A 13,927-nucleotide genomic window follows, 5' to 3' on the forward strand; every position below is an offset into this window, starting at 1 on the left:
TGTTCTATTGACATGCAGGAAAGGTAGGAAAGGGAGGGATTAAGCCAATTTGGGTTTATGCTAATTCTTAAAGTTATAATGATTCCATGATAACGAATCTTTTCAAATTCTGACATAACATTGCTACTTTTTCAATGATTCTTGAAAAATGCTTTATGTTCAGAATTACAACCTTGATTATTTGTGACATTATTGAGTATTTACTTTACACAATAAAAAAGATCTTTGAGATTGAATGAGAGCCTAAAAATATATAATTGGTAGAAAAATTGCATTTAGACACCCATTCTTTCAACATTTATTGAGTGATCACCTGATGTACACCGTTCCATGCTAGGTTCTGGTGTTACAGTGGTAAATCAGAAGTTTCCTGCCTCAGGCACTTAACATGCTATTGGGGGAGTCAAAGAATAAATAATAAGGATATGAATTAAATGAAAGAATGCTATCATTCATAAGAGAAACAAAACAGGCTAGTAATAGTCTGGGAAAGCCACTGTAGATTTTTTAGCCACTCTTCAATGCAGTGACTTATTTTTAATTTCTAAATTCTATTTTTCTATTAAGGTATAGTTGATTTCCTGTATAGTGGGCTTCCCTGGTGGCTCAGATGGTAAAGAATCCACCTGCAATGCAGGAGACCTGGGTTCGATCCATGTTGGGAGGATCCCCTGGAGGAGGACATGGTACTCGCTCCAGTATTCTTGCCTCGAGAATCCCCATGGACAGAGGAGCCTGGTAGGCTACAGTCAATGGGGTCGCAAAGAGTCAGACGTGACTGAGCGACTAAGCACATAGCTGATTTACAATGTCGTCCCAATCTCCAAAGCAGTGACTTTCCAAACAGAGCTGAAGAATGATCCCAAGACATTGGAAAAACTGAGAAAATGCATTTCAGGTAAGAGAACTTCAAGGGGAAAAACTCAGACAGAACACCTCCTTCGCTATCCATATTCTGAAAGTGGTATCTTTTAAGCAACTTATTTATATGTTAAGTTCACTGTCTTAAACTTGTAGAAATCCCAGGGAAAGAGATTGTTATGAGCTGAATTATATTCTCCTAAAATCATATGTTGAGCATTTAGTACTTCAGAATGTGATTATATTTTGAGATAGGGTCTTTACAAGGGGAATAAACTTAAAATGAGGTCATTAGGCTGGGCCTGAATTTAATATGACTGATGTCCTTATAAGAAGAGGAAATAGAACACAGAAACACACAGAAGAAAAACTATGTGAAGATACAAAGAGAAGACAGCCATCTACAAGCCAAGGGGAAAGAGCTTAGAAGAAATCAACCTGCTAACACATTGATCTTGGGCTTCTAGCTTCTGGAATTGTGAAAAAAATGAATTTGCTATTATTGAAGCCACTCTGTCCATGGCACTCTGTTATGGCAGCCGAAGCAAATGAATACAGAGGTTAATCATTTGTCCTGTTTTTTTCCCCCAAGATTTCTTCCTCTGATAGGCAGTCCAGCTCTGCCTCTGTTTATAGGTTATAGTAAGAAGTTTGATTTGTATTCCTTAATCACTGGGAGACCATTGAAAAATTTGATGTAAGGAAAATATATGATCTGAATCACTCTGGCATTTGTATGGACACTGAATTATAGGGAAGCAAGAGTAGAAGGTTTCCCTGGTGGCTCAGGCAGTAAAGAATCTACCTTCGATGCAGGAGACCCATGTTCAATCCTGGGGTTGGGAAGATCCCCCTAGAGAAGGGAATGGCAACCCACTCTAATAACCTTGTCGGGGAAATTCATGGATAAAGGAGCCTGGAGGGCTACAGTCCATGGGATTACAAAGAGTTGGACATACCTGAGTGACTAACATACGCACACACAACCAGCTGAAGAAATCTCTTCTAAGAGGCTGCTGTACTAAGTCAGGTGGCAGATGACAGTGTCCTGGACAAGGGATGTGGCAGTAGGGATGGAGAGTGGCAGTGGGGATGGAGACTGGACGAATCAAGGGGCATGTATGTGTGGAACAGCTCCCAAGCAATGGGGCTGTTCCCAAAGAACAATAAGCAAACATACTAGTATTTATTTAAGGCCTACTATGTGCCAGTGGGCTACCCTGGTGGCTCAATGGTAAAGAATCCACCTGCAATGCAAGAGATGCAAGAGATACAGGTTTGATCCCCAGGTCGGGAATACCCCTGGAAGAAGGCATGGCAACCCACTCCAGATTTGTTACCTGGAGAATCCCATGGACAGAGGAGCCTAGTGGGCTATCGTTCATGGGGTCACAAAGAGTCGGACACAAATGAGCGACTAAGCAGGTATGCCTGCATGTGCCAAGCAGGGTACTAAATTCTTCCCATATGCTCTTTCATTCAATCTTCATAATATTCTCCAGGAATGATATTTTAAGAGAATTTTATGGATATGGAAACTGAGCTCTCAGAGGTTAAATGTTATATTCCAGAGCCAGAATTATAACCTCCCTGTGTTGATCTATAAGACGTATTCTAGATTTACTATGTTAATGATGTCATTAAATAGTAAATCCACCGTTAATAACATACATATAATTTTCTATCTAGTACATAACATGCCATACCTATCCTTCTTGTTTTGTTTCATGAGTAGTTTCTAAACTATATTCCTGCAGCTCTTTGTATGCATTTGCTCTTCTTATTACAGCCTGCTTGAGTCTTTTCTCTCCTTAACAATAAAGGTGAATCTTACTTCTCTTGGAAATCCCAAACAAGCACAGTGTTTTTCACATACTAGGTGGTGAATAACTATGTGTTTGATTGTGTTCCCAGTTATCACCCTAGTAGTGGCTTTAAAATCTCCCCAAAGGAAAAAAATTCTGAGATTTATTTGTTACATCAGCTAAGCTAAAAATATTTCCTGATTAAAGTAGAATTCATGTTTTATTTATATTTGTATCCTCTTCCTGAACAAATTTTAGGCCTTAAATGTAATAGATTTTCAATAAATCAGTTCTCAATGAACAACGGTCGCTATGCAATTAAGAATAATTCTTAGAGACGCTTCCTCTAACACTGCAGTTTAGGATGTTCAAATCAACTTTCCTAAGAGTATAATTACATAGAAACCAGATAATTTTGATCTTGGAAGGACTTCTCTTAATTTTATATGCATTTGTGTAACATAAAGGAATCTTTTATTTTAAAATCTTGCTTCCTTGATAATAAGGAAATAGTTTTTAATTCCCCCAACATAGTGGACAGTTCCTAGGACAAAGGGATCTTCAACAGTTTTGAAAGGAACCAAGACCACCAGGATCAAATTCATAGGAATACTCCCATCTTTCTAATGAATCTAACTTGCTTGGAAAGTGGGAAAGCAATTAACAAGGTCTTAGACAATTTCCCACTCTTTACTATAGCTTTAGAGACCTGGACAAAAATATCACTTTTTAATTTTTTCTCTAGTAAAAGTGTCCAACTTGCTGTCACACCCAGGAAAAAACATTTAAGCTGTTTTGTAGATACTGAAAAGAGTCAACTCCTGTTTTCCAAATTGCCTTCTGAGCTATGCGCTTGAAAGTTTTCTGGGTTTTCAGTCACCTAAATCCATGCACCCAGCTACATCTCATAAAACACTATTAATGTCTCCCCAAAACAAGAGACTTAAAATATTTAAGATGTATGATAACAACAATGAATCTTGGTGTAATATGTAAAGAAATCTCTAATTCTCTCTGTCACCTACAAAATATAGAAAAACTAGCCTTCCTGCATATTAAAGAAGGAACAGATGTCTCTTGATACTGTTGAGAAAGCAAACAAGCATAGAGCTTTACTTAGATGACATTAAAGATTAGTGCCTCCTTTATGCTGTGATCCTTCTATGAATCCAGCTCTACTTTTTAAATATTAAAGCCATCAAATAAACAAATAAGAACAGTACCTAAACAACAAAAAATATGAGCAAAAGATGAAAATGCTATTCATAGAAGGAAAATTCTTGTGAGCAATAAAATTTTGAAAAGATGTTCAATCAGAGTAGAAATCAGAAAAATACAAGTCATTTCACATTAAAATACCATTTCTTTTCTAAAGTGTTGAAAGGTTTGTGGATCCTGAATCTCATATTCACTGTAAATGGGTTTGAATTTGTAAAACCGCCACAGAAAACAGTTTGGCATTATCTCATCAAATTGAACTCCCACTTACACTAAGATCCAGAAAAATCCACTCTTGGATATAAATGCAAAAGCAACTCTTGCACATTTACAGCAGGGACTTTGAGCCAGAATATTCACAGAAACACAATCTTGGAAACAAGCAAAATGCCGACTGCCAACAGAGCAGCAGATGAATCAGCTAGTTCCTATGCAATGGGAATATCACACAGCAGTTAAAATGAATGATCTATAGCAAGACACGATAGTAAGAATAGATTTTAGAAATACACAAGTGAAAAAGCATCAAAAGATAATAGCATGTTCAAAACAAATGAAAAATTTTAAACTTCAATGTCTTTATTAAAAGAGTAAATTTGAGCTAAAACAATATTCAAATAAAGCTATGCAATAACTTAAAAACGTTTCGGAATCATGGTTATTTTGGGTGGGTAAAACAGGCAAATAGGATGAGGGAGACCATATAGCAGAGTAAGTTATCAAGGTTGTGCTGTTTAATTATTTAAGTGGGTGTTTACTTTATTAGAGCAAATGAATGAATAGATGGATAGATATAAAGAAGGCTATCTGTGGTCCCATAATGGAAATGTGTCATGAACCAAGGATTATTAATCCAGAATCTAATTATGTGTAGCAGAAGCTTTTTATAACAAATACATAAAAAGGCTTAGACGATAAAGCAGCTATTTGCTTAATGACATACAAAATGCAAGTTGATGCAATTTTTCATCTAAGAGAAAACGAACATCTCAGTGAAATATCATCTAAATGTCCACCAAGTTATTAATAACCAGATTTTTAGTGCCTATCTTAGGAAACAAAAAAATACATTTTGCATATTCTTGTCCTAAGGAACCTATGCGTATATTAGCACCAGTACATCTTTTTTGTTAAATCAAGAGCATAAGAAAGTAAATTTGTGATTTGGATTCTACAGTCTCCTGCTGTCTCAAGGGCATCTTTCTTTCAGTTATCCCTTCCTTCCAATCTAATATTAAATTATTCTCTCCTTGTCTGTTTCCAGTGGTACACAAACAGCTTATGGTATTTCTAATTCTTTGGAAAAGATAACCTTCGCTCTTCCTCTTCTCTTTCATATGTAAACTTTGAGGGGAAAAGAAGGCTATGCTGACTGCCTGGAATTTTCTTTTTATTCACTCCATCATCTATTACAATCTAGTTTTCATGTTTAGGATCCACTAAAATTCTTTTTGTCAGTATCATCAGTTTTTTTTTCCCCTATCTACAGCATCGTTCCCTCAAAGTTTTAAAATAATCTTATTTCTCTCATTTTTAAAAAAAGATCTCTTGATGCTACTTCTCCCGTTTACCAGCTCATTTCTCTGCTCCCCTGTACAGATGCCCAGAAAGAAACTCCTCTCATTCTTTCCAGAACACACGCAATCAGACCTTCACCTTCATCACGTCACCGAAGCTGCCTTTGTCAAAATCACTGGAGATGTAGATATTGCTAAATCTAGCGGTCTACTTGATGTTCCTATATTTCTTTATCTGTCAGAAGCATTAGACATAATTGATCAATCTTGCCTCCACTTTGAAATACCTTTTTTTCCCCTGTACATCCAATCTAAACACTCTCTTGGATATTTTCTTTCCACCTCAAGGGCCATTCTTTTTCAGTCTTCCTGAGACAGAAATTCTTCCTCCTCTTCCCCTACCTCTTAACACTGGGGATTTTTGGAGCTCAATATTTGTACTTCTTCTCTATCGCCATTAATTCCATGGTTTTCTCTGTAGTCTTACGGCCTTATATATCATACACATTGACATATCCAATATCCCTGCATTCCAAGCCCATCTTCATTTTGCATCCAATAAGCAGCTCAAATGTAACATATCCACATGCAAATTGTTCAACTACATCCCCAAGCTGCTTCAGCCAGTTTGGGCAGCTCCATTTTTCTAGCTGTTCAAGTCTAAAATCTGTTGAGTCAGATCTGATGTCTCCCTTTTTTTTTCACATCTCATAGTCTAGCTGTCACCAGTAGACTAGAACTTTGAAAAATAGCCAAAAGCCAACCATTTCTTACAGCTTTACAGGCTTCTCTGCCACCAACTTGGTCAAAATGGCCATCAGTTTTTGCCTGCTTGGTCATAAAAACATTTCTGCCCTTGACCCTGACTTACTCTTCTCAATCCAGCAACCAAGGTGAGAATTTGAAAATTAGCCAGTTCAGGTCTCACCCCTAGTGGAATCCTTCCAATTACTTCTGATATGATTCAGAGTAAAAGCAAAGCTCTCACCAGTCTGTGAAGCTTTATAAACCTCATCCTTGTATCACACTGACCCCTTCTCACTTCTCAGCCATGTTGTCTTCATGCAGTGACATTTCCATTCTCAGCAAGTCTGCATCCGTAGTTCCTTCTCACCAGAAGACTGCATCTAAAGACAACTTAGGCTCTTTTCTACTTAGGAGCATACTTCAAATATCCACACATGATCTCTAAATTTCACCCTTCTCCCCTTACTGTTCCTCCTCCAATCCTCTCCAATTTAAATAACACTATTCCCTGTCCATTTTCTCAAAATAAAAAATCCAGGACTCATTTCTTATTTCTCCCTCTCCTTTACCACCAATATAGGAATCCATCACCAATTTTTTGTTGAATTATACCTCCAAAATATATCTCACCTTTATCTATTTATATTCATCTTTGTTGCATCTACCATCTTATTCCAAGCCATCATTAACTAAAAGGAGACAACCAGGGAATAAAAGGTTTGTTTTTTTTTTTTCCCATTGGTTACCTTGCTTTTAATATTGTCCCAACTTCATATCTAGGTTTTTCTTTTTATTACGCAGCAGCGAGAGATATCATATTACAATCTAAGTCATACCATGTCACTCCCTCTACCTAAAAAAATCCAATAGCATCCAGGTTCATAAAAGAAAATTCCTTTATGAAAGACTTTGCATAATCTGACCTCCTCTAACAACACTAAGCTAGGCCTCTGAGATTCTTCCTCTTGCTTTCTGACTCCAAGCACACTGGACACCCTTCACTGTCTGAATCTCATTAATTTATCATCTAACTTAGAATCTTTGCATTTGTTTTTTGGGTTCTTTTTTTTCTGCCTGAGACAAGTTTTACTTACTCTTCCCATGTCTGTCACCTTTAAGGTCTCAGCTTAAACATCTACCTCATCCACTGTATCTGAAATAGATCTCTCACCCAATTTATTCTTTATCTTAGCATTTGGATTGTTCCATAGCACTATCTTTAATTATTTGTTTCCCTGTTATTTTTATCTCTCTACACTGCTTAGCCTGTGTCTGATTCAGAATTATATCTTTACAGCTTTACATCGTTCTTAGCATGTAACAATTTCTCACTATCTATTGATTTAACCAATGAATGAAAGTGACAAGTTTGAAGAGAATGAAGCTTTATTTTTCTGTTGCCCTGTGGACTTCAAATGTTCATTTCATTTATATATTTTAAAATATATATTCTCTGTCAACATTCAATTAATAAAGCTGGCTGCTGCTGCTGCTGCTGCTGCTGCTAAGTCGTTTCAGTCGTGTCTGACTCTGTGCGACACCATAGACGGCAGCCCACCAGGCTCCCCCGTCCCTGGGATTCTCCAGGCAAGAACACTGGAGTGGGTTGCCATTTCCTTCTCCAATGCATGAAAGTGAAAAGTGAAAGTGAAGTCACTCAGTTGCGGCCGACTCTGAGCGACCCCATGGACTGCAACCTACCAGGCTCCTCCATCCATGGGATTTTCCAGGTAAGAGTACTGGAGTGGGTTGCCATTGCCTTCTCCAATAAAGCTGGCATGATATATCAGTTTAATTTTTAGCTTGAGATATGGGGTTGCAAAGAGTCAGACATGACATAGACTGACCAACAATAGATCTCTTTAAAACATTTCAAGGATACTTGCATTTCTGTGGGAAAATTATTCCAAATTTACCTAGTGTATATCAATCCTAAAGGATATCAATCCTGAATATTGATTGGAAGGACTGATGCTGAAGCTGAAGCTCCAATACTTTGGCCACCTGAAGCAAAGAGCCAACTCATTAGAAAAGATCTTGATGCTGGGAAAGACTGAAGGCAGGAGAAGGGGAAAACAAAGGACAAGATGGTTGGATGGCATCACCAATGGACATGAGTTTGAGCAAGCTCCAGGAGATGGTGAAGGACAGGGAATCCTGGAGTGCTTCAGTCCATGGGGTCACAAAGAGTTGATCACACATGAGTGACTGAACAACAACAATATATTCCCCCAATGTTTGCTTTTCCATTTAAAAATGTTATTAAGTCTTTAAAATAAAAGTTCTCATTTTACTCCTCTGGGCGAAATGGCGTTTTGCTTACTGTAATGACCTACTTAGTAACAAGAAGGTATGTTCATGAAAATTTGACTCTTGGTCAACAGAAGGATGCAAAAACTTGTCTTAGAAGTGGTTGAAGCAAAAGACAAGCTGCCTGACTAAGGTTTTAAAGAGTCAAGTGTGAGTTCTGATCTTGTCTTGTCAATTAGAAGATGCAGGATTCTTGGCTAATTCATTGCAATTTTCCCAGCCTCCTCTCTAAGAGAAGAAAAAAGCATGCCCTGCTTATCTTTTTGCATAGTTTTGATCGTCTTATTAGAAATCGTATGTGAAAATGTTTTCAAAACTGCAGAAAACCCTACTTACATGAAGTCCTACAGTGTTGGTGAACAACCTTGCAAAACCCTAGTGTTCCACTGCCATTTCAGAGAGATTGTGGAAGATGAGCCGAGGCAATTATCTCTATCTATACATCTCTGGGTGATTCCAAATCATGTGCCTCAATTATTCCAGATTTTGTGTAGAGATGCACAAAAAGATTGTGTAATCCTTTGATCAATGGAAGTGGATAAGGGCTGGCTTCCTAGGCTATCTCCACGTGGTTAATACCTTAGCTATGCATTATTAAGAAGGTGTATAACAGTGGTGAAGTGGCTAGAAGCCCAGGGGATGGCTCTCTAGCTCCTTTGTGGAATGGTTTACTGTGTGCTTCTTCTAGGCTGGTGCAGGCTCCTTCTAGATGGTAGCAGGCTGGAAGAACTCTGCCTTTTCAGATGTCCCAGTCTAGTTGCCCTCACTCTGCCTCCATCCTTCCCTTCTCACCTTTCCCCTTTCCTCTTCCAACAGAGACAGGGGAGAGGGAATCCTGGAGGGATGAAAGGAAAGAACCATTTCAGTCCCTTTTACTTCCCCATTGCAAGCTGTGCTGCTGAGTTAAAAATATGTAATTTCATTTCCAAGTCTATTTCAACCCTTGCCTGGCCTACTGAGCAATCACAAACCCTCCCATTTCAATTCAGATCTTTGCTTTTAGCTTTATTTTAAAGGGAACACTGCTAAGTTGTATAAACAGATATAAAGTAAACGATCTACAAAGAGCAGAAGCAGGATTAAGGGAACCAGGAAGTAAATCTGTATTTATAGCACAATGGTCAAAATCTGAATTATTTTCATTTCATTTCAAAAATGCCAAATTTTCCACAAGATATAAAATGTCAAGGAAGGCATCAAACCTGTGGCATTCAAGAGTTTCTGCTAACAATGAATTTTCTTATTATTTTCTGTGATGCTCATTTATAACATCATGTAAACAGATTACACATTTTTCTGCAGGTGAGAATTACTGTTCCTCTGTTACATCTGGAATACTACATATTTACAGAGAATGACCCATTCTAAATAATGAATCACATTTACCACAAATATTTATGAGCAACAACCCACGAAATTGTGCTACATGGTAAATTGTTAATAATGAATCAACTACTAACACTTAAAATAATGTGAATTCAACCCCTTCCCATAAAGCTATAAGAGAACCTCCAAGTGGGCAATGAATATAACTTGGCAGAAACAAACAAGATGACTAATGCCCTTGAAACATTTTAGCAGTCCTGCAGCTAACCAAAATTCAGCAATGGCCTCTGTAGGTGGATTTCATTTATTTTATTGTCTATATACTATCATGGGAGAAGGTAGCTGGAAAAAAATGATGCATCTACAATGGATCCCTTCTTCCTTTTGAGTTACAACTTGCATTACCACCAACTGGGCAGATGTGATTTTAATTTTCCACATTTAATAATAAAATCATACAGTTTCAATAATTTTTTGCTTTAATTTATGTTCAGGGACATCAGTTCACTAATGAATATTTAAACTACATGTGATTTGATACTTCTATTATTTTTTTCTTTTACTTAAAATGTCAAGTTTAAAAGCTTTATGGGCAGATAAATCCTCTTTTATTGATATACTATAGCCTTAAATGGCATCACATCATCTGAAACCTTCTCCACACAGTTATTTTTGATCTAAAGTGATAATTTCCCAGTCACTTAGGAAAGATCGTGCATTGACAAATGATTCACTTCTGTAAGGAAGCCTTTCTTCAGATTTCCATGAAGGCAAATGCAGGGCTAAGCATCCTACCCCTAGAAAAGCAACATGAGAAGAACTGGGAGAATCTTTCATCCTCTCACCCATCTTTATCACTGTCAAAATGCAAAAAAAAAAAAAAAAAAAAAGTCCCTCAATGGCTCCCAGTAACCTTCTCAATAAAATCCAGGAATAAGGAATAAAGTGGGCTCCTGGTTCCAGAAGACTGGATTCCAGTCTATCATTAACACGCTATGTTAGTCATTCAGTCCTGTTTGACTCTTAAGGAACCCAAGGACTATAGCCTGCCAGGCTCCTCTGTCTATGGAATTCTCCAGGCAAGAATTCTGCAGTGTGGGTTGCCATTCCCTTTCTCCAGAGGATCTTCCCAACCCAGGGATCGAATCTGAGTCTCCTGTGTCCTTTGCATTGCAGGCAGATTCTTCACCACCTGAGCCACCAGAGAAGCCTAATATGCTCTGTTTCTCAGTATAAATCACTTTCTCTTTCAAACATTCTCCTTTGTTACATGAGAAGAACAAGACTGGTTAGACTCCTAAAACCCATACAATTCTCTTTTATTTTCAACAATTCTTTGTAAGCTGGGACCGAACACCTCTGGAATAATATCTAATTCTGTTCTTTTTCCCAGGAACATCCTGCTCCCATTTACCTTCTACACTCCCCATTCTTATCTCCTAAAACCCTCAAAAGGAAGCACAAATGCCTCAGAGCTTCTAATACTATGATATTCATCACATAGTATCTGATAGCACCCCAATCTTTGTGGGTTTGTCCTTTAAGTACACAACTTGATCTGGGTTCCAATATTGCCCATGCCATTTATTAACTGTGAAGTTGGACCAGTTGGTTATCTTCCCAAGCCTCAAATTCTGCATCTGTAAAACAGAGATAGTAATACCTTTCTCTCGGGGTTGTTGTAAGGTTAAACAGTAAGATTCCTTATCCTTTAAGGTAGAGCCTAAGTCTTATTCGACTCATTTCCCAAGAAGTAACTAGATCAGAGTAGTAGAAAGAACAGGAACTTGGTGGTCAGGAGACATGGGCTGAGGCTTTAGGTGAAGACTGTTCTCACTGAACTGGACTGAGAGGGTATTTGAGGTTAACAATAGTTATCTTGAGATTTCTGTGGACCTGGTGCCTAGCACAATGCTTGAGATTCTCATTACATAAGCAAAGGGACTATGAATACGAAAAAAAGAGCAACGATGCTGTGAATGGATGTGCCTCTATCAGGCCCTTTATACATATTTACTTAAGGAAGAAATAAAGCAGAAACATCCCTGACTTCAAAGTCTTAGGAGGGAAGTAAACAGCCACCTCTCCAAATAAAGACAATTTGATCCCAGGGTAGAAAAGAATAGGCAAGGACTGGGTTCTCTAGGAGAGCAGACAGCTTCGTGCCCTAGATTCATGTCCTAGGTAGAACAGGGTCGAGGTTTTGGCTGAGGAACTAACACCACGTGGGAGGACAGGGGACTTAGAATCAGCTGTCCAAGTGCAACCTGCTCTGAACAAAGTGGCCAAGTTGGGAGAAGTCCATTCTCAGGGCGCAGAGCAGCGGGCCAGTTGAGCCCCAGGTTCCCATTTTTGACTCTTTCCCTTCACCCTCCCCCGCCCAGCAGTCAGGTCCCAGGAGGTAATTAGTGTGGGGGAGACGCAAAGAGGCTGAGGGGGCAGGGAGATGGGAAAGTACCGGTGGGGGCGGTCTTCTTGTCAGAGGTCTTGTCAAACGAGGGGAGAGAGAGAGAGAAGGGAGACGGAGAGGGAAAGGCGGCGGGGGGGCGGAGAGGGGAGAAAGAGAGAGACTAACAGATTTTTCATTTGTGCATTCCAGGCATACCTAATGATATTCCCACAGACAGACAGGCAGACGCAGAGACATACACAGGACACACTTGCGCGTTTGAAATCGTTCATACCCCCAAATCCAGGACGCAGCCTGTTGTCATAACCATCGAGTAAACTGTCCAGGATGCGGGTAAAATTTTCTGGGCATAATTTCTCCTCCTTTTGGTTCTGTCCTGGGGATTCGTTTAAACTGCAAACGCACACACACAAACAAAAAATAAAAACAGGCGGAGGGGTTATTTTAAGAATTGATCAACGAACAGGTGGAAACAGGTTTATATTCTAGGAAAAGAGTCTCTCGCTCCAAACTAAAGGAGTCAGGGCTGAGGGATGGGGGAGAGAGAAATGGCCCGGGGAGGCGCAGCCCGCGCACACGGACCCCAGTATCCACACTCTTCTCGGACCCCGCGCCCCTGCTGCTCTTGGCGTTTACGCGATCAGAGCAAAGCCGGGCTCCGCGCCCCTGACGTTACAGCGGAGACCAGAGAGTCTGGTTCGCCTTGGGAGGGGCAGAGGAGACCCAGAACTGGCCCCTTCTTCATCTTCCCCTAACCCGCAGCACCCCGGGGAACTCACCAAGCCGCCAGGCACAGGAAGTGCAGGAGGGCGAAACTGACCCCGAAGGACATCGCGATCGCGGGTACCTTCTTGGCAGAAACCATCTTTGCAACATGCCATACTTTAAGCCTGTTCAGGTTTCCAGGCTCTCCAGATGCCCTGAGCAGGGTGCGAGGCGAGGGCAGAGGCTCTCCGCGGCGTGCGCACACTCGCGCTCACACTCGCCCGCGCTCAGCCAGCCCCAGCCGCGGTGGGCGCGTGTGTGCACGCGGGCCGGGGAGGCGGATCCTGCCTTTCCTCGCCCCCTCCTTTTCTCGCCGAGCTCTCCAGTGTATGAAGAGCTGTGTATGCCGCTCACACTCTTTCTTGCCCGCACCCCGAAGCGGCCAGAGTTAACACCTGGAGCACTGATACCGAAAGGCTGAACCGAGTTCTTTCCGACGTTTAACTCCCGGGCTTGAGACAGGGGCTGCAGCCTCTCCTCGAGCTCTGGAGCCCCGCCGCCAAGTGTGTCCCCGCCCACGGCAAAGCTTAGCCTCAGCTTCTCCCTCCGGTGGCATTTGGATTTAACCCCTGAAGCTCTTGTCTCTTCAGGTTGTCGAGGACCTGTCTGTACCCATTTTCAAGGTTGGAGACGGAGAATGGGCGAAATGGATGGGCTTTCTGGGCGAAGGGGTAGGAGATCTTGATGAGGGGGAGGAAATCAAGTCTGGACAGAAACAACCTCTGGGACTCTCCCCTTCAGGTGTTGTGGGGCGGCGGAGGAAAGAAAAATCTTCCTAGTAAAAGGGATTGCAACTCACTGGTGCTCTCTCGCAAAACTGTTAGAAGGTGGACTTGAGCTTCAATGTGTTGTCAACTCCTTTGCCAAGCTGTTGCTACAAAGATAACAAATTCCTTTATGCTACCCGCCGCCGCCTGGCACTCGCATGCCCCCTGCTTTGCTGCTCCATCCTTTCTCCGGAGGGAAGA

General features: G+C 40.5%; 1 protein-coding gene across 1 annotated transcript in view; it reads right to left on the reverse strand.

The window, feature by feature from the left end:
- The window catches only part of GABRA4 (gamma-aminobutyric acid type A receptor subunit alpha4), a 77,696-nt gene extending 64,565 nt beyond the window's left edge, over positions 1-13,131 (reverse strand). The window contains exons 1-2 of the mRNA XM_040238142.1: positions 12,974-13,131; positions 12,469-12,587 (exon numbers count right to left, since the gene is read on the reverse strand). Coding sequence (XP_040094076.1) covers positions 12,469-12,587; positions 12,974-13,059 — 205 coding nt within the window. The 5' untranslated portion in view covers positions 13,060-13,131. The remainder of the gene's footprint in view (positions 1-12,468; positions 12,588-12,973) is intronic.
- Between the last annotated feature and the right edge of the window lie 796 nt (positions 13,132-13,927).

The sequence above is a fragment of the Oryx dammah genome, unplaced genomic scaffold (assembly GCF_014754425.2).
Source record: "Oryx dammah isolate SB20612 unplaced genomic scaffold, SCBI_Odam_1.1 HiC_scaffold_3, whole genome shotgun sequence".
Classification (NCBI taxonomy): domain Eukaryota; kingdom Metazoa; phylum Chordata; class Mammalia; order Artiodactyla; family Bovidae; genus Oryx; species Oryx dammah.